The sequence below is a fragment of the Poecilia reticulata genome, chromosome 5 (assembly GCF_904066995.2).
Source record: "Poecilia reticulata chromosome 5, P_reticulata-male-v2, whole genome shotgun sequence".
Taxonomy (NCBI): domain Eukaryota; kingdom Metazoa; phylum Chordata; class Actinopteri; order Cyprinodontiformes; family Poeciliidae; genus Poecilia; species Poecilia reticulata.
The window spans coordinates 8375153-8395671 of NC_088834.1; the positions used below are offsets into that span (position 1 = coordinate 8375153).

General features: G+C 38.6%; 1 protein-coding gene and 1 long non-coding RNA gene across 13 annotated transcripts in view; one reads left to right on the forward strand and one right to left on the reverse strand.

The window, feature by feature from the left end:
• Positions 1-4336, forward strand: part of dock3 (dedicator of cytokinesis 3) — a 161587-nt gene extending 157251 nt beyond the window's left edge. For 10 of the 12 annotated variants that reach the window (XM_081606943.1, XM_081606940.1, XM_081606941.1 and 7 more), the window contains 5 exons: positions 53-171; positions 349-436; positions 530-649; positions 1463-1548; positions 2046-4336. In XM_081606943.1, the coding sequence (XP_081463069.1) occupies positions 53-171; positions 349-436; positions 530-649; positions 1463-1548; positions 2046-2729 (1097 nt within the window). In that variant the 3' untranslated portion in view covers positions 2730-4336. The remainder of the gene's footprint in view (positions 1-52; positions 172-348; positions 437-529; positions 650-1462; positions 1549-2045) is intronic. The other 2 variants (XM_081606942.1, XM_081606951.1) reach the window with 2 other exon arrangements.
• A 2394-nt stretch (positions 4337-6730) lies between these two features.
• Positions 6731-19702, reverse strand: LOC103464846 (uncharacterized). Its single transcript, XR_014087527.1, has 3 exons — positions 19167-19702; positions 11678-11788; positions 6731-8815 (listed from the first exon to the last, which is right to left on the reverse strand). It is a non-coding gene; the product is annotated as an uncharacterized LOC103464846 (long non-coding RNA).
• Positions 19703-20519: the final 817 nt, after the last annotated feature.

Genomic DNA, 20519 nt, shown 5'->3' on the forward strand with positions numbered 1-20519 from the left:
TGTGACATTTTGTTTTCTTCTCTCTAATCTAATCGTTCATCTTTGACTCCAGTGGGTTCTCCTTCTCTGCCAGACAAATACAGACACAACAGAGAGATGCTGATGCTGCTGCCGCCCCACAGAGAGAGGCCGAGCAGCGCCATGTACTCCAACATCACAGAGAATGGACAGGTACAAAGGCGGGATGGAGGGTTTGATCATTTAAAAACCAGACTTTATGTCGACCCACAGCACATCTCTGAAGACTCGCTTCAGTTTTCAGGGTTCTGGCCACAAAAGGCACTTCACTAAGACAATGTCATATCTATGTGGTTGCCTTGCCTTCATTGGTCTCTGTCTTTCTTCCAGCCACCAAACTTTCAGAGAGCCTTGTTTCATCAGGTGATCGGCCCCTGTAAGCCCTGCAGTGACCCCAACCTCTCTGTGGCTGAGAAAGGTAACCAAACCTACACTTATCTTTGTAAAATATGAATGGTACTAAATAGGGGCCCAAGTATTTTAAGCCGCTCTGTATCTGTGTCTCCTGCAGTCCTGACCACTCCCAGCAGCTGGAGTTTGGACAGCGGCACCAGGGAGGCCCTGCCTTTCCTCTCCTCCCATGTTGGCAGCGTGTTGGCTCCACCGGTTCCCCCCCGGAACGTTCCTCATGGTATGAAGCTGTGGCTGCATCCATCTGTCTGCTCATTTGTTTGAGTATTTCTTCACTGATTCACTTGTGGATGCTGATTTTAGATGTTCATGATGCTTTTTCAAGATTTCAACTTGTACTCTTGCAGTTGAAGTTCCAAATAAAAGTTTCCAGTCCTTCTGCAGTATGTTTGTGATTATCTTTAAGATGCTCCACACTGGGATAACAAATGAACCTCATAGAAAGGAGTTAAATAGAAAAGTGGAAGTTGAACTCAGAATCAGACATTTTGCATGTGAAAAAGCAGGAACCCAATAAAACTGGCTTTATTTAAGGATATTTATTATGCAAAATTCACATCTTGTACATTTTGTACTTCTCAACTGCCTCTAAAAACAGCCTAAGCATTTAAAAAAACATCCAGATGTTTTTTGGCAATAAGTTACTGTTAGAGGAAAATGAGCCGTTTCAAAAACATCCAGATTGTTGAGTCACATTCCACCAGCACTGCACTGTTACAACCTCATTATGTATGAATGATTTTGTGTAAACATGCTTCGTATAACTCATAGACCTATCCTAACTTGCTCAAGAAAATTTTTTTTATCAACTTTAAAAGAATAGCTTTAAATCCCTCCTCTCCATCACGCACTCCTCCACCTCCTCTCTGATTTAGTTTTCCTCCTGCTCCTCCTCTCACCCTCTCTTCTCTTTTTCCTCCTCCCCTCTCTCATAATTTCTTTGCTGCCTCTTCACTCCATCTTTCTCCCTCCTGCCTCCTCTGAGATGCGAGTGTGGATCTTTCAGTCAGTCCTGCTGTGTCTCCCCCTGTAGGGCAACTCCTGTCGATGCACTTTGATGCTTTCCACCACCAGGTCAGCGACCTCCCTCCAGCTCTCCCTGCGCGCTCCTTAAGAAAGGTACCCTCCTTCTCCTCCTTCTCCCAGTTCCTGCTGTTAGTTTGGATGCTTGAATGTCTGTCTGTCTGTCTTCCCCCCTTAAGAAATACATAAAAATATATACTAGGGTTTTTTTTATCATAAATTATGATTGCGTTTTAAACTGTGATATTTAACAGATTGACAAAATGAGAATCAACACAGGAAGCCATAGATTTTCTTGTCCTAATTTCTGTGTTTTCCTGTTTTCTGCCCAGATGTGGTTTTAACTTCCATGTGTATTTTGCTATTGTGAATAATTTGGTTTCTTATCTCAGATAAAAACGACTTCCTTTCATTTATTTACTTTTTTTGTTCATTATATTAAAAATACATTTCTGGAGATACTTTAATTATTTCGGTCCATTTTTCATTTGTGTAGCAAAAATTGCATTTTTAAAATAATCTATTAAATCTAGAGACAGACCCAGTTATGATGATCATGAATCTTTTTTTATAACTGTCTCCTGTCTCCTCAGTCTCCCCTGCACCCTATACCTGCCTCGCCCACCAGTCCACAGTCCGTCCTGGATGGCAGTAACTCCACACTCTCGGGCAGCGCCAGCTCGGGGGTCTCCTCCCTCAGTGAGAGCAACTTTGGCGGCGCCACCTCCTCCTCAGACCCCCCGGCCAGCCGCACAGACACCCTGGAGTCCGTCCCCAGCAGCCAGGCCTGGACCACCGACCAGGAAGACTTGGACTCTCCCTATCAGCCCGTCAGATACAGCATGTCTGAGCCAGACGTCCTGGAGGGAGTTAAATCTCCGCCCTGCCGCAGCAACTCGGCCCCAGGAGGAGTCAACCCGGCCCAGGTGGGCTACCAGATCCAGCCTCAGGCTGCAGGGTTGGGCTGCACTGGAGCTCCACAACCGGATGGGCTGCAGCAGCAGCAACACCAGTTTTACCACCACCACTTCCACCCTCACTACATCCCCCACAATCCACCTCTCTACCATCTCCATGAGCCCCCTCCTGCCCTGCCGCCTAAACCGTACCTCAGAGAGGGCTGCATCCCTGAGGAGGACCCCCTGATGGCCCAGTCCGGACCGCCGCGCCCGGCTGTACCTCGGCCGATGCCACGCAAGATCTCCCAGCCCATAATAGCAGCAACCAAGGACGAACAAGCTAAGGTGGCGTGGGAGCACGGCATCAGTGAGGAGTGAGACCCGGCGATGGTTTGGAGAAACGGAACAAGAACTTCTTGTTGAATATAAACATGAGAGCAGGAGCCGAACTGGATCTGAAACATTTAGATTCTCCTCAGACGTCCTGCAGGAGCCACTGATGGCTCAGCTGATCTGATTTCTCTCAGACTCTGTCCTGCGCAGTGACTCGTCCTCAATATCTGAACTTTTTCTTTTCGTCTCACTTCATCCCTGTACAAACTGAAATGGCTTTCATTCTATATCCATCAGGATAAAAAACCCTGTGACATTTCCAAATGCTGCCACTTCCTAAAACTGCACAGATGTCATGTTATTAATTTAGAATAATAATAAACTCCATTGTAATGATGGGAATTTCCTGTACAAAATTTGCACAGGAATTGTATTTTTTTTATACCTTACTCTGACAATGTTAAGTGAATGGCACTTTAAGAAAGGGACATGGAACCATAAGATTTAAGAGAAATTTTACTTACAGTATATAATAGACAATAACAAAATGCAAACAGTTTTGCAGAGACAGATGAAAAATTACAACATTTAAAGATTCAATTCTTAGATCAACGAGCCCAACAATCTGAATCAGAAATTGATCTGGTACATTTAATGATGAGGGTCTTGATGGAAATGAAAGGTATTTTTCCAGTTAAGAGTGTTAAAATTAAAGGGTATATAAAGTTATTAAATATATAATTTATATTTAAAGTTTGTACTTTTGTTTAAAGGTGAAGTTGATGTAGAAATATGCAAGATGTTGGGTTTCCAAAGTAGCTGTTTGATAAACATGTTTGAAAGGTGGAGAAAAGCTCCACAAACGCACAGACTGTAAATTTAAAGTTGTAAAACCTGTTTTACTGAAAGCTGTGAGGATGAAGTGGATTTGTTTTGTTTTAGCTAAAGATGGTTCTGAAGTTAAACTTGTAAATATGCGTCTAGTTTCATGTGCAGGGACATTTATAGAGAATATTAGCTGCAATGACGATGAATACACACTTTGTCATTTTTATGAAAATAACTGGGTCTTTTTTTTAAATCAGTTTAATGTTTGTATGCATGTTTGTTTTCTGACATCTGAAACTGGAACAGAGATAAATACCTTAAAATGCTGATGCTCCTGTTCAGGAAATGCAACCATTAAAGTCAGTATTTGTTTCTGCTGATAAATGATCTTGTTTGCTTACATTTGTGTTTGTTACATAAGAAATGACCTGAGAACAGCTTGTTTCACCTGGTTTTACTTTAAGTTGCACATCTTAACCATTTTTTGCCTGATGCTGGATCATATTTTCTCTACCATTTGAGTTGAATCAGACCTGTTGATGATGTTTTTACTTTCACTCAATGCCACCATCTCACTACTGTAAATAGTAACACAGAGATGTTGTGAACAAATATCCTGTATTTTAGGCTTTGCAGTTTAAGTTAAAGACTCCAGTGTTGGAAACAGATCAGTATGTTGTGTGACAGATGTCGGTGGCTCTGCCATCAGTTTTTAAAATGTCCTGCTTCTGTTGCTGCTGTTTACACTGTAAATGCTCCAGGATCCTGCATGTTGTGTTCACTGACTCAAACTCAATGAATTACAGTCATAATGACCAGTTTCACCTGGGTGTGCTGTCTTTTTTCCACCTGCAGGTTAAGAGCTGTGGATCATTAAGTTAAACTTAATTAAATCTTATTACATTTCTGATGGCTTTGTGTGATGAAGCTGCTCAGGTTCAATCATATTAAAACTTCTAGATTCCATTCAGAATTTTTTTGACTGAACTTACATCTGGAAAATGTTCTGGATTTTATGTAGAAAATAGACTTATACATCAGTAGCAGTAAAATAAGAATCCATTTATACTGTTTAAAAATGAACAATAGATTAACATTTGTAATTTAAGTATTATTGATGGAAGAGATCTCAGAAGATTTTGTACTTCAGGGAAATAATTTTGGTTGATGTTTGACACTCAGTCCACATAGCTACAGCTGTACAACTTTTACACATTTAAATCTAATGGCAGCTTTTATATTTGCTCTGGCAAGAAGAAATCAGCTAGCTTTATATTGAAATATACTCTTAAGGACAGGTGAATGCAGGTCGAATGACGCAGCACCACGTTTACGTACAACTGTAATGTACATTCATCGGTACTCTGCCAATATAAATCAAAACAGAAAAATGCTATCTACATCATTTCGGTTGTGAAGGATGGTTGATTTTTTTTTTTTAATCTCTGTTCAACATTCTGTCTTAACACGGTTAACTGCGGATGCGATCATGCGACAACTACACTTCTGTAGTCCACTTCCTCAATCTAAAATGTCTGCGGAGTTTTTTCTTACCGTTTTCATCAGCAAGCGTTTTTCCAGTCCAAGTTGAGATGCAGAGGCACATGACTAAAAGAAGCTCCATTGTTTTTCATTATTTACAGAACTGTAACAAAAAGAACCCTATTTAACGGGGCATAGTTCTATTTAACGAACAATCGTCAGATCCATTTTTTACTTTCGGTTTCAGCTTCCACCACTGCAGAAACGCAAACATTTCACCGCGGTGAAGTTAGTTTTAAGTCGGACATTGGATATTCGCGCTCCGCGGAGTAAACGGCGTCTAGCTCAAGGTCGATCCGATTCAGGAATACTAATTTCGGCCAGCCGCTCCCTCTTCTCACGCCGGAAGGGCCCATAAAGTTGTTGCCGCCGCCGCCTCCTCCTCCTTCAGATTTTTTTCATCAATGTTAACCTGACCATCATTACTGCCATCTCTCGGACTTTATTGCTCATTACCTTTTCTCAAATTATCCTACTGGGACCATGTATTTTTCAAAAAACGAAATATCGTTCCTTTTCTCTTCATTACTATTTAACTGAAAATTGAGCAACCAGATTTTCAAGTTAGTTCCTTATTAAAATCATTCAAAAAGCTATAACCAGTTCTTATTATACTTATAATTTCTTCCCTCCTGTTTATTCCTCTAATTCTTATATCAACTGTATTTTGCATCCTGTATAAATGTATTCCATTTATTTCATTTTCCATAACTTCTTTCTTTCTTAACAAGCTAAACGTTTGCCTTCAGATTTAGATAACTTTATCAATAACTTAGAAAATTATTTTTTAATAATCTCCTTAGCCAACTTTCATTTTCTGAAACACCTACATGAAAGAGTCCAGATTATTACTATTATTATTATTTTTGTTTTTCTCATACAGTTTGTTATGAACAAACATAATCTTATACAATGTTTTGATTGTTTGTACTTCCCTTTTAAATAATTGACAATGTTGATAATAAATCACTACAAACTTATTTTACTTACACTAGTATCCTCCACCCATTCTAAAGCCAACAATATAGCTCATAATTCTATTGTATATTTAATCAAAAAATGATATATTCTTTTGACATTCTTAATCTTTAATTCAGGAATCACTACACTAGTTGCTTGAGTTTTTGGATCCTTCAAACCATCAGTATAAGTTTATAATCATTATATTTATTTTGTACTCAACTATAAAATGTCAGAACTACAGAACTACCCTCCCCCGCTCGCACAAGTCGTTCAACTAGACAGCTATTTTTAATCAGAAAATGTTTGGAAACCACTGGGGGGGCCCAGGAGAATAAATTTGGGAACCACTGCCCTAAAGGCAGCAAGGCTGCAAGCTTTTACATACAGGCTTCAGCAAAAATTAGATTATCTCCCTCCTCAAGTTTACAAGCATTTGGTTTGAGATTATTAGTTCTAAGGTTCAATTTATTTTGTTTGAGGCGCCACCTACTGGAGAAAAAAAACACGATTTGTTAAATCATGTCATATGGCAATGTGATTAATGGTGATTTAACTTAAAACTTTTCCTTTAGGATATTCAGCTAATATTTTATTAAAGGTTTTAATTATCCCTTTCTTTTAACTCACACAAACCCACACATAATACTGTTACTGCTGTTTATTAAACTCACAGTTGCATAGAAGTTTAGATGTAATTCAGCTGTGCAGCCAGTTGTTTCAGTCCTTTGATGCAGTATTTCTTCAGCTTGGCCCCAAAACAAAATGCAATCAACTAAAAACCAACTACATTGGTTTATTTTTGGAATGTTAAAGCAGTACTTGTGGTTTACAGAAAAATAGCAAAATTAAAAAAAATGAAAAATCACAGATGTCAAAATAGGGAAATGAAAGATGAAAGACAAAAGCATCAACTGTGTTATTACATGTTAACACTCAAAGGAAATCACTTCAAATAAAAATAAAAAGCAGTCCATAAATTGGATTCATATGCATTCATACTGATGACAATAATGGGATATCTTCCCAGGTTTTATTAGGATATGTGGTTCACAGTAAGGCCATTCTCATAAGCTAATTGGCCTCTACTCATGGAGACCACATCCTTTTAGACCTTAACCTGAAGTCCAGAGGTCATGAAACACTTAGCAAAAATATCAGCATTATTTCAATATTATGCAAGTTACTGAATTTGAAAAAATAAAAAATGAAATAAACTCAGTGCCTCCAAATCCGAGGCCATGGTCTTGAGCCGGAAAAGGGTAGAGTGCCTTCTCCGGGTCAGGGGGGTCGTCCTGCCTCAAGTGGAGGAGTTTAAGTATCTGGGGATCTTGTTCACGAATGAGGGAAGAAGGGAGCGGGAGATCGACAGGCGGATTGGGGCAGCGTCTACTGTGAAGTGGGCGCTGTACCGGTCCGTCGTGGTGAAGAGAGAGCTGAGCCAAAAAGCGAAGCTCTCGATTTACCGGTCGATCTACGTTCCCACCCTCATCTATGGTCATGAGCTTTGGGTCATGACCGAAAGAACGAGATCACGGGTACAAGCGGCCGAAATGGGTTTCCTCCGCAGGGTGGCTGGGCTCTCCCTTAGAGATAGGGTGAGAAGCTCGGTCATCCGGGAGGGACTCAGAGTAGAGCCGCTGCTCCTCCACGTCGAGAGGAGCCAGTTGAGGTGGCTCGGGCATCTGGTAAGGATGCCTCCTGGACGCCTCCCTGGTGAGGTGTTCCGGGCACGTCCCACCGGGAGGAGGCCTCGGGGAAGACCCAGGACACGCTGGAGGGATTACGTCTCTCGGCTGGCCTGGGAACGCCTTGGGATTCCCCCGGAGGAGCTGGAAGAAGTGGCTGGGGAGAGGGAAGTCTGGGCCTCCCTTCTGAAGCTGCTGCCCCCGCGACCCGACCCCGGATAAGCGGAAGAAAATGGATGGATGGATGGATGGAAATAAACTATTGAGCATCTCATAAAAGCAAAGATTTAAATAATAAAATGCAGATGAGAAAATGCAACAAAACATTTTATATAAAAAAGTAAAAAGCGGCTTTTTAAAAAAATACACAGACAAAATACACACAAAATATAGCTATATGTATACAATATACATACTGTATAGCTGTATTCTGTGACGTTCACTAACCCCCAACTCTAACTCACATCAAATTTACAAATTTAGAATATACTTAGAATGCCCAAAGAATACTTACTTTACTTTTTACTAGATCACTTTTTTATATTGTTATGCAGAGAAACTCCTATATTTGCTGCCCAGAAAAGGAATTAGAACAAACTTAGAATCCAGGAAAACTAACAGAACAGGAACATTTAGATGTTATTACTAATTAGAAATTGTGGAGTACTTATTACTTTTACAAAATTAGAACATAGAGGCCACAGAGCCTCGAAGAAACAGTATCAGTATCAAAAGAAAAAGAGGGATTGCATCTTGATTTGGTTAATAAACCTGAAATCTTTAATCAAAAAGCAAAATGAATTTTGGTTGAGGTAATTCCTATTAAGTCACACATGTACAACTGTTGATTACTTAAGTGTTAATAAAATCTTTATGTGATAGTAATGCCTGGCAGACTTTTTAAATGTCTTAAAACACTTTGGAGAGAATTTATCTTCGTGTATAACTTTTAAACATTCAATGATATAAAATGAATATCAATTCTTCTCATTGAGAAACATCACATATCAATTAAGCCATATCTCATGCATCATTAGTTAATTTACAAAATCTCTATGGCTTCTGACATATGCCGTTCACCCTCAGAGATTGCGGTGTCTTTAGTCCTGTCACCTGTCAAGATAGGATTAATGACACCATTAATCACACATACAAGAAAAGCACACAGCAAATTCAGAAGTGTCAGATTTCCAGTGCAAGTGTGGAATGTTAAGAATACAGTGTTACTTCATGAGTGTTCCCTAAAGTGTTCCACAGAGTTAGTCCAGTCCAACATTGATTTCTAATTCAACACTCAGTCTGGTGTTGATTTAGATAGCTTCTATAGTAGGGTGCCTCATTGTTGACTCCTGGTTGCTAAAAACTTTACCAGACTGACTGATTTTAGTGACATAGTGGGTATAAAATATTGAATAAAATGTTGTGCCAAATGACTGGCTTTATTTTCACTCTTATATTTGACTTTATGACACACAAAACTACAAATTAATCGTCCTTATTTTCTCCAGGTGCATTCTGGGTAAAAACCAGTAGCCTCTTGTTTCTCTTCTTCTCTTGGTTTATTGTACTTCATGTCAGATGGACTTCAAAATGACATAGTCGCTCTCTGTGGTGGTGAAACCTGTTAGCTCCGCTGTTGCGGGCATGTCTATGTTGTAAAGTTAAATTATCATGAGCTTTATTATTTGGGCCCGGTCATTAGCCCCGCCCCCCGGCGTCTTATTCCGCTACTGCGTCACATGTTTGCCTGAGGAGCAGAGGCAGCAGTATGGCGTCTTGTCTGGAGCTTGTTGTAACAAGTTAAAATTATCATGTTTTTGACTATTTCTTATGGATGCATTATTTTTACGTTTACACGAGTATTGATTCATATACACAGTTCGCTTAATGTACATTTATTTGTTTGGACTGTTTATTATCTTAACCTAACATTGAAACTGTCAGGAAAATCTGGAGGCCATTTGAATTAGCATTATTTAGCTGCGGGGTCATTTTCTTTAAGTTTTTGGCTGTAGACTGCCAAATGGGGGAGTGGCTGTGCTGGACCGTTGGCTTGATCTAAGCCACAGGTGTCAAACTCCAGTCCTGGAGGGCCACTGTCCTGCAACAGTTAGATGTGCCGCTGCTGCACCACACCTGAATACAATAATTAGGTGATTAGCAGGACTCTGGAGAACATATCTACACAGTGAGGAGGCAATTGAGCCATTTGACTCTGGTGTTTTGTACCTGTGGCACATCTAAAAACTGCCAAAATGTTTTTTCTTTGTCATGCTGGTGACTGAAGCCTGTTATGAAGACTTCAACACATTTCTTCAGACAGGTTGGCACGACTTTTAATGCTGTCCAATTTTTTTCTATAAGCTGACTAATTTCTTTAGTAATTATTTCTGACCTGTTTATGCTTTATCTTGTAAACCAGGTGGGCAGAGTAATTTGAATGACTATGACAGTGACACACACAGGTGAGTCAGATTAGTTTTGCTCACGCTACTTTTAAAAATATTTATTATCCTAATGTTTCTGCTATATTTCTTGTTTTTCCTTCCAGGCTGGAAGTCTTCCTCCATATTGGTGGAAAAAAAGAGCAGCACCAAAGACACTTCACTATCGGTGACCACAAGACCACCCATGGCTGCTTCCAATAAACTTTCAAAGCTTCACCTTCAGTGCAAAGTACCATGAAAGTATGACCTTTGTTGTATATTGCTGTCAATGCTGTTTGATGTTTTGAAATAAAAGTAGATTATATTCTGCGAATGGTGCTGGTGTTTTTGTAGCATCTAATGTCTTAAAATGAATTTGGAGATTATTGATGGCCAGTAGTTTCTGGGGGAACAAAGGTTTTATTTGCTCTACTGGCTTTTATTTTGGAGTGAATTGACAGAAGGGTGGGTAATGAGAGGGGGGGAAGACTGGGAAGCGAACCCACGACAGCCGCATTGAAAACTAGAGCCTTCATATGTGAGCTGTGCTTAACCCCTGCGTCACCACAGCACACCCTGCCAGAAGAATTTTAAAAGTCAGATTTCTATGTTCTATTCTTTACACACATTTATAGTGTTAACTTTTGACAATATACACTAGTTTTGGGTAAATTAACGCTGAAGTGTATTTGATTTCAACGACTGTGAGTGTTGATTCAACTGTCACAAATAACACTTTAAAAAGTGTAACTTCTACACCATCCAGTGTGGACCTATAGACACCTTAAAAGTGTAAAATTTAACTCTGTAGGAGTTGATGGAACACTTACAAATTTGCTGTGCAAAGAATATATTTAACTTAAAATCAAATTCTTTGGATTACTGAAATTGAGAATTTAAGGCTTATTCTATTCTAATTCTAATTATTCTATTTAGTAAAGTAAAATTTGATTAGATAAAATCCAAAATAGTCTTCATCCACTAGCAATGTTGCAGCAACATCAGCAAACCCAGGCTAAACAGGTTAAACACAGGTTTAGTACTGAGTTCAGACACAGCAGTTAAAGGAATAAAACTAATTATTGTTATTCAATAATGACTTGTTCAACAGTAAAGTCATTTATGAAATTAAAATGACAGACAGCTAAAATTAACTCTCAAAATATAGGTTTTTACACTTTTCCAGTACCAGCAGCAGTGGCAAAAAGTAATGCAGGACATTATTTTAGTTTATAAGCTTCATTGATACATCAATCAAACTTTCAGATTGAAATGAAAGATTGTTTTTTTTTAAATCAAAAATCTGATTTTAATCATTTAAACAGTGAATAGAACCAAAACAATACAAGATTTAAAAAAGCCTTTCTATATTAAAAAAGGACTTAGCTAAAAGTTAAACTTGCTTTACAACAAATACATTTTGTTTTGTCGCATCACTGAGGTGCAGGGAAAAATTGTCAGCATTTTTTTTTACTTGCGTTAGAGCGACTGATGGCTAAATATACAGCTCATTATGCATACCAAAACAAATTGAAACATCCAAACTTACCTGAAGATCTTTTGCGCCTCCACAGAAAATATTAGAGTACAGTTGCAAAGGCAATGGAAATGAGAACTCCAACTCCAAGTAAACCCCCATGAATTAACCCTTTGCTAGAACCTGAAACACATTACAAGAGGATAATGTTACTCTCACAATGTACCAGTAGAACAAGACCTTACCTAACATACAGAATAGGGCTGGATGATTTGCACCAAAAATATCTCAACATCTTTAAGCTGAATGGCAATATACAATGTTATTATTATTTTTTTAATTATGTGCAAGTTTAGATGTAATTCAGTCACTCGCTCTAGTCCTTTGAAGCAGTTTTTATTCAGCTTGGCCAGGTTTGGGTTGAGGTCTGTTCCCATTGCAACTTATTTATTTATTAACATTTATTTCACCAGGAAAATCCCAATGAGATTAAAAATCTTTGTTGCAAGGAGCATCCTGGTCAAGACTGGCAGAACATTCACAGTGAAACTTCTTTCAGAAGGAGAGATGGTGGCAGGCTCACAAAGATATTTCTTGGCCAAGCAGCTCAGTGCTGAATAGACAACTTTGTGTTCCTTCTGCCTCTTGAGAGGGTCAACATCACTTTATACATAAACTCAGAATAGGTAGCTAGAAATTCATGTTCTATTTCTTCCCTCTGTGTTTCTTCTATGTCTAATCTCAGCATAGCTTGATGATACTAAAACTGAGCAGATTCAGACTCAACTAATGTCTTAGTTAGCAGAACAAATAAATGACTTCAACTTACAGGATGGGGACACTCTGTCAAATTCTATAGTAATAAATACATCATCAATGTACCTGAAACCTGTAGATCACATGTGTCAAACTTAAGGCCCAGCGGCCAATCTGGCCTGTCATGGCTTTTATTAGGCCCTCTAGCCTCTACGGGGAAACCTCAATAAATAGAATTCTAACATAGTCACTTAACAGTGTGCTTAACTATTATCAATCAAATCAAAGGAGATTTTATATGTTTACTGCCAAACTACAATAATCAGTCCCTCCAGTTTCTCATGAATTATTGTGGAAATTCGTGCAAAATCAACAAATCCCTGCACTTTTTCAAGTGAATACATAATTATGAGTTTATTGCAGATTTTTGGCAAAAATGGTGAAAAATATTGGCTTTAAGTGACTATTTTCTCCCACTTGCAGGTGGATGAATTTTTTACTTCTACTAAACATCTGCCTGAGCCTTAGTTGATTTATAATCCATAATGATACGGCAAATAATAAAAAGTCGCATTTTCCATCATACATAAGAGCAAATATTTCTAACTTAGTACCAAAAACACTTAGATTTATATTGCAAAAAATCCCTAAAACAATAGCAAAATCTTGGAGGGACTGAAAAGATGTTCAATATTACTTAACTTCAAGTATTTATGTATATTTTTACAGTTCATTTACCGGTTTTAGTAATATGTTCTGGTACAACCAGCTCTCCTGATCTGCCAAGTAAAATCAAAACTAGCCAAAAGTGTTGCTATTCTGAGGGGAATAAGATTTATCCTGGACTACAAATCTTTGTTTATTTTAATTGTACCATATGTGACACATTGTGTGGAAGTTTGGGGCAATTCATACAAAGCAAATTTACAGCCAATATATGTCCTACAAAAAAAAAAAAAATCAATCCGAATACTACATAAAATGAGATATTGGGAACATACAAATTTGTTATTTTTTAAATAAAAAATACTGAAATTCTGGGACCTTGTAACACTTAAAACTGTACAATTCATGTTTAAAGTTAGGCCCCGTTTACACGACAACGATTTCGGGGGAAAACAGAAGAGTTTTGTTGCGTTTGTAGTGCGCATTTACACGAAACCACCGAATGTTTTCTCTAACAACGGCACAGATTGAAAACGGGTTCCAGAGTGCGATATTTCTGAAACGTAACGTTTTCCGTTGTCGTGTAAACCTAGAAAACGGATCTTTTCTTCCAGAGAATCCCCAGCTCATGCATAGTATGACGCAAAACATAGCTGCTTCCTACAATCCACAGAAGAAGAAACTACTCACAATGCTGGTGTTACTGTTTCCCCATCAGATACGGTTCCCTCAGCGTCTCTTCACCGCTCCGCACCGCCCAGGTGGCAAAATACAGGCTGCTTATTCAGCGCTATTATCTAGAGAACTATGGACCAGCCCCGGCTCCAGAAGAGTTTAACAGGAGGGCATCGACTTATTTTGGGGGGGGGGGGGGGGGGGGCTATGAACAACAACACCAGCAGCCTACAGGCTACTTGTTAACAAGCTTAACGTGCTGTGTTGATATTAGCTAGTCATCTTTTAGCTAACATCACCTGCATCCAACAGCTTTACTAAACTCAGTCGGTTAGTTTGGGGGCAAAACTGTGCCAAGTTATTTACGTTTTGCTGGTTTGCTGCCATGATTCTAACACACCTGCGCAGCAGCAGCAGCAGCAGCAGCAGCAGCAGGTCTCCCGCTGCCTCACAGGTGTAAACCCAGCGCAAGCGTCTCAGCGTTCATGTTGCGTTTGAAGGCGGCTCGGAAAAACAGGTTACGACTTCTTAGCGACGGATAAAACTGTTTTAACTGCTGAAAAAGGTAACAGAGGACACGGATATGGGAAGTGCGGGAACTCCTATTTTATCAAATTGATATAGGAATAATAGACTGTTGGCTATTCCAAGGTAAAAACAATAAACAGCTTCCAGTCCGGGCCGCTACAGACACCGTGAAAGCTCAATCAAGGTTTTTCGGCAAAGTTATCCCACTTTTTCCAACTGCATGCGCCTAATCAGACACACACACAATGCGTGTTCTCTCACGGAAATCCACATGCCTTCAAGTACAACTTTTTTTAAACACATGCGCACTTTCAAAGTTTCAAAGAACCTAGCACCAACTAGGCGCAGCGAGAGCATTGCACGTTTTCGATGTGCACCGTTACTGTGTAAACACAGATCGTAATCAGAACGTTATCGTGTAAACGATCCAACAAAAACGGAACAAAAGTGCCGTTTTTGTTGGATCGTTTGTCGTGTAAACGCCCCCTAAGAAATCAACTTCCACACAATATCAAAATAACTACTGAGTGTTGATTTACAATGAGTCCATGAGATCACATTTTGGGTGTCTTATTAGATGATATATTTAGCTGGACTCCAACATGTCACTGGTGGGTGGGTCTAACAAATTGCTGTTGAGGTAATCCACAATGTTGGTTTCTCTTCAGGTGCCAGAAGACTAGTGCTAAATAGGTATAAATCTGGTCTAAAATATGAAAGAGCATCAGTGAAATCATTTCTGAATTGCTTCAAGAACCTCTATATCCTGCCAGACAGGAACAAGAGGCCTGGTTTGTATGTAAACAGAAAGCACTCTTTAAGCTGCACTCTTTCCTGATCCAGAACCCCATATATCATTAACAGGCTTAACAAGACTTTTACCGATGGGTATGTTGTTACTGTATGTTTGGAACTTCTTTTGTCCTCCAGTTTAGTTTTGAAAATTTTTAAGCAAATAAAGACTTTTTGAATTTTAATGTAAATACAGGTCCTTCTAAAAAATTAGCATATTGTGATGAAGTTCATTATTTTCCATAATGTAATGATAAAAATTAAACTGTCATATATTTTAGATTCATTGTACACCAACTGAAATATTTCAGGTCTTATATTGTTTTAATACTGATGATTTTGGCATACAGCTCATGAAAACCCAAAATCCCCGTCTCAAAAAATTAGCATATTTCATCCGACCAATAAAAGAAATGTGTTTTAATACCAAAAAAGTCAACCTTCAAATAATTATGTTCAGTTATGAACTCAATACTTGGTCAGGAATCCTTTTGCAGCCTTCAAGGCGACATGGCATGGAGGCAATCAGCCTGTGGCACTGCTGAGGTGTGAGCCTTAAGCTCATCCAGAGTTTTGGATCTTGGTCTCTCAACTTTCTCTTCACAATATCCCACAGATTCTCTATGGGGTTCAGGTCAGGAGAGTTGGCAGGCCAATTGAGCACAGTAACACAATGGTCAGTAATACCAGTGGTTTTAGCACTGTGAGCAGGTGCCAGGTTGTGCTGAAAATGAAATCTTCATCTCCATAAAGCTTTTCAGCAGATGGAAGCATGAAGTGCTCCAAAATCTCCTGATAGCTGCTGCATTGACCCTGCCCTTGATAAAACACAGTGGACCAACACCAGCAGCTGACATGGCTCCCAGACCATCACTGACTGTGGGTACTTGAAATGGACTTCTGGCATTTTGGCATTTCCTTCTCCCCATCTTCCTCCAGACTCTGGCACCTTGATTTCCGAATGACATGCAAAATTTGCTTTCATCCGAAAAGTACTTTGGACCACTGAGCAACAGTCCAGTGCTGCTTCTCTGTAGCCCAGGTCAGGCGCTTCTGCCGCTGTTTCTGGTTCAAAAGTGGCTTGACCTGGGGAATACGGCACCTGTAGCCCATTTTCTGCACACACCTGTGCACGGTGGCTCTGGATGTTTCTACTCCAGACTCAGTCCACTGCTTTCCCCAAGGCCTGGAATCGTCCCTTCTCCACAATCTTCCTCAGGGTTCGGACACCTCTTCTCGTTGTGCAGCGTTTTCTGCCACACTTTTTCCTTCCCACTGAGGTGCCTTGATACAGCACTCTGGGAACAGCCTATTCGTTCAGAAATTTCTTTATGTGTCTTACCCTCTTGCTTGAGGGTGTCAATGATGACCTTCTGGACAGCAGTCAGGTCAGCAGTCTTACCCATGATTGCGGTTTTGAGTAATGAACCAGCCAGGGAGTTTTTAAAAGCCTCAGGAATCTTTTGTAGGTGTTTAGAGTTACTTTGTTGATTCAGATGATGAGGTTCATTGCTCGTACAGAGAACCTTTTCATGATATGCTAATTTTTTGAGACAGGGATTTTGGGTTTTCATGAGCTGTATTGAGCTTAATTACGTTATGATGAGAAGTTATCCATTGACACAAAAAAATCCTGTTCTGTTTTTCCTCATCAAAACATACCTGGAATGTTACCTTGATTCTTCCGTGCACGTTTGAGAAATTTCTTAGGGTGTTTTCACATCTGATCATCAGGTAGACTTGAACGAAAATTGCAACATTTGTTACAATATCAGCTGGAGTGGTTTGCATTCACACTGCACTGTGTGAAGCAATCCAAACTAACTGAAAAACCCAACTAATCCCCTGCTCCAAGAACTATTGAAGGAATCGACACCAAGCTTCAAAGAAGACCAGCGCAACTTCCTCCTTCACAAATTGTAAACAAAAATGGAGCATTGTCAGATTTGAGTGGTTGTAGGATTTCTCCATTGATATTCATTACTGGTTTGGACAATGCCTATTAGCCGCTAACGCTAACGATGCTCCTGCAGGTGCCATTACTACAATGAGTCATGTCCACAAAACCATACTGCTCAAATGCGTGATGAGCAGGAATTTTTTACAAAAATGATGACTGAAACTGAAATGATTATTTTTTTACACAATTTGTATAATCTGACTGAGGAAGTTTCTGATGTTTTGATATGTAAAATATGTATTCTCCCTTGATATAAAACAATCTGGTTTCTGTCAAATGCACAAATCTGTTAAAACCTTCTGATGAGAATTAAAAAGAGGGAGGTTAAATTAGAATAAACTTTAACCGGGCCCTATGAATCTGTTTTCATAGGGCCCGATAAAATGCACCCCATTTTATTGGAATTTTCCAAATTCCATTTTATTTTTTCCCAAATTCCACTTTATCAGCTTTTATTTTTCTGAATTCCATTTTTTATTTTAACCTTTAATATTTATTATTTATTTAACCTAATTACATACCTAAAAATTATGTAATTATGTTGTGAATGAAAAAATTAAATAAAATCAATAGATGTGAACATTTACTGTTATTCTGCTTATAAATATAACAGACTGCTGCGGTTCACCTGAACATTTGTTTTACAAGGTGTTAAAAAGTGTTTCCAAAACTGCGTCAGGTAGCTCCATGTTGTATTTTTTAATGTGCGAGTAACACTGCCCGAAATCAATAATATAGTCCACCATCAACATGTCAACTTCTTTTATGATTCGGTCAAAATCCGAGTACCCTCATATATTTTGTCCTTTTCCTCTTTTAAGAAAAATAATCTAGTTTAGCGAACAATGTGGTCATTCCAGTGTCATCATTTAGATTGTCTACCGGAATTTCCATCGCCATGTCCCGCGCTCTTCCAGACAGTGCCAGGCAACGGAAAGAGCTTGCTTTTTCTTCTCCAAATCTGTAACTATCGTCTAAATGTTGACTTCATCCTTCCAGCTTTCGTGAGGCTTTCCTTCTTCAAACATTGGCACAACTCTGTAGTTACTAACCATCCTCTGCTACCAATGTTAGTCAGTAAAATAACTTCTCTTGTCTATTTGCTCAACTTTATTCCGCCATGTTCATCACCCAAACAGATAACCAGAGCAGAAGAGTACAAACCCAAGAACATATGCTCCTGCCATAAAAGTGCCACCTAGCAGATGGACATGTAATACAAACAAAACAAAGGAGCAACACCCAGGAACACTTAAGTGTGGCTATTGCAAAGCCCTGATCTCAATCCTATGGAGAAGTTATGGGAAGATCTGAAAAGGTGTGTGTGTGAATTAGTCAGCCTGCAAAATGAACTCAGTTCCATCAGTTCTGTGAGGAGGAATGGGTCAAAACTCCAGCAAACTATTGTGAGAAGTTTGTAGAAGGATATCCAAAGTGTTTGGCTCAAATCATTCAGTTAAAAGTCTCTTATCCCGATACTGAGCAAATGTTTGTAAGCTTTTGAATTTGAAGCAAGTTACAAACAAATCTAAAAAATGTTAGCAAAAGGAAATCATTTGGATAATTCTAGCTAAGCTAAGACAGATTTGACCTCATACCATGAGAAAAATGTGCATGCACATTTTTATTTGATATTTGTAAATATCTGGTTTCAAATGTATATAAATTATTTACATAAAAAACAAACCAATCAGTATCTTTAAAGTAATTTAGATGTACTGATGAGATTTGTTTTCATCTTTAATAACAAATTTTATGAAAGATCTTTTGAAAGATCTGTTTTGATCTTTCAAAAGATCTGTTTTCTTTTATAAGATCTGTTTTGATCTTTCATGGTATCTGTTTTCTGTTAAATGTCAAAAGATAAATTATCTTTGAGCTGAGGTCACCACAAACGTATCATCAAACTTACCATCATAAAGACATTGCAATTCAACAAGTGTCTCTCTACAATTAACTAGTGGTTCAAATGAACTGTACGTGTGCTGTGTTGGAAAGGCCATATTGGCTTCCCATGCTCAGCGATTACACTTTCTAAGAACATTGAAACTGTAGGCGTGGGCACTAATTTACTGAAGTAAAGATTTTTTCAAATACAACATAAAGATAAAAAATTGGACTAAAATTGGTTTAAAACTCAGTCAGACCTCATTTTAAAATTGAAATTGTAGAGAGGAAACTCACCAGAAAGCAAATCCACCAAGGTCTCGTCTGAAGAAATTTGATAGCAGCTTTCTTCTTGTTTCACAACACAGTGGTAGTGGCCTTTCGTGGTGACAACAGCTTCAAGGCTAATGGCAAAGTAGTTTCCATCCTGATATTTTTTAGGGGTTTCAGCAGCAACATTGATGTTCTTACTATTCTGTAACTCCATTACAGAATTATTAAGTTGTGTAGAAGGACCACGAACTTTACACTCCACCCGCTTCGCACCATTTTCATCTTTAACAATCCTTATAGTCGGCTTTGTACCTATACACATGAAATAAACAAATGCAGCAAGAAAAACAAAAGGTTAGAAATTAAATATGTCTTTTTCATGCAAAAGACTAGCAACACAGAAACTGAAGGGGCTTAAAAATTGTTACAATAATTTTTGTTTTGAAACATCTCAGTTAACAAATATGGTAACTAAAACGTCCTAATTTTTTGATCATGTATTCACAGAACGTATTCACAGCTTTCTAGCTATGAATTCTCTATTCCTATATATTGTTAGGTTATAGCCAAAGTGACTTGTATCCTTTTTTTTTAAATTTTTATTTCAAATGGATCTTATGATTTTTTTTTAGTCTCCAAACTTTGCACATAACATCCTCCATCTAGGCATAATATTTCACAAAATATTTACATCAAGTTCAAAATTGAGCTCAAGTGCATTCCCTTTCCACCAATCATCCTTGAGACGTTTCTATGGTTTAGTTGGGAGTCCACCGCTGTTAAATTTGAGAGAAGTTTGTCAAATGGACAGGACTTGAAAAAGTCTAGATTTCGTTAAGATCCCACAGTTGACAGAGCATGTCAGAGCACAAGTCAAGCCTGAAGTCAAATAATTTGTTTGTACACCTCTGAGATAGAGGCACTAATCTGGGGAAGAGTACAGAAAATGTTCTGCTGCTTTGAAGGTTCAAATGAGTATAAATGACTCCACCATCCATAAATGGAGAATGTTTTTAACCGCAAGACTCTTTCTGGAGGTGGGTAGGCATCTAGATTGAACAACAGAGAAGGGGTCTTAGTCAAAGGTTTATTATATGTCTTCAACTCAGAGCTTGTTAACCCTGCTTTCTGAAATGAGGCCTGGTGAAAATGTAATGTCAATGGCCTCTTTAAAAATATGTTTACTGTGAAAAATTGCGTTGTGTTCAATACACTGTATACATATGCCTCATTATAGTTTAAATAAATTCTAAACTCTTTCTGATGGCTGAAAAATAATGATTTACTGGGGATATATGGCCCATTTTCTGAGTTCTATAATCTATGCTCCTAAGTAAGCTCCTTTTTATTGCAACTGTTGAATATGAGTGTATATCA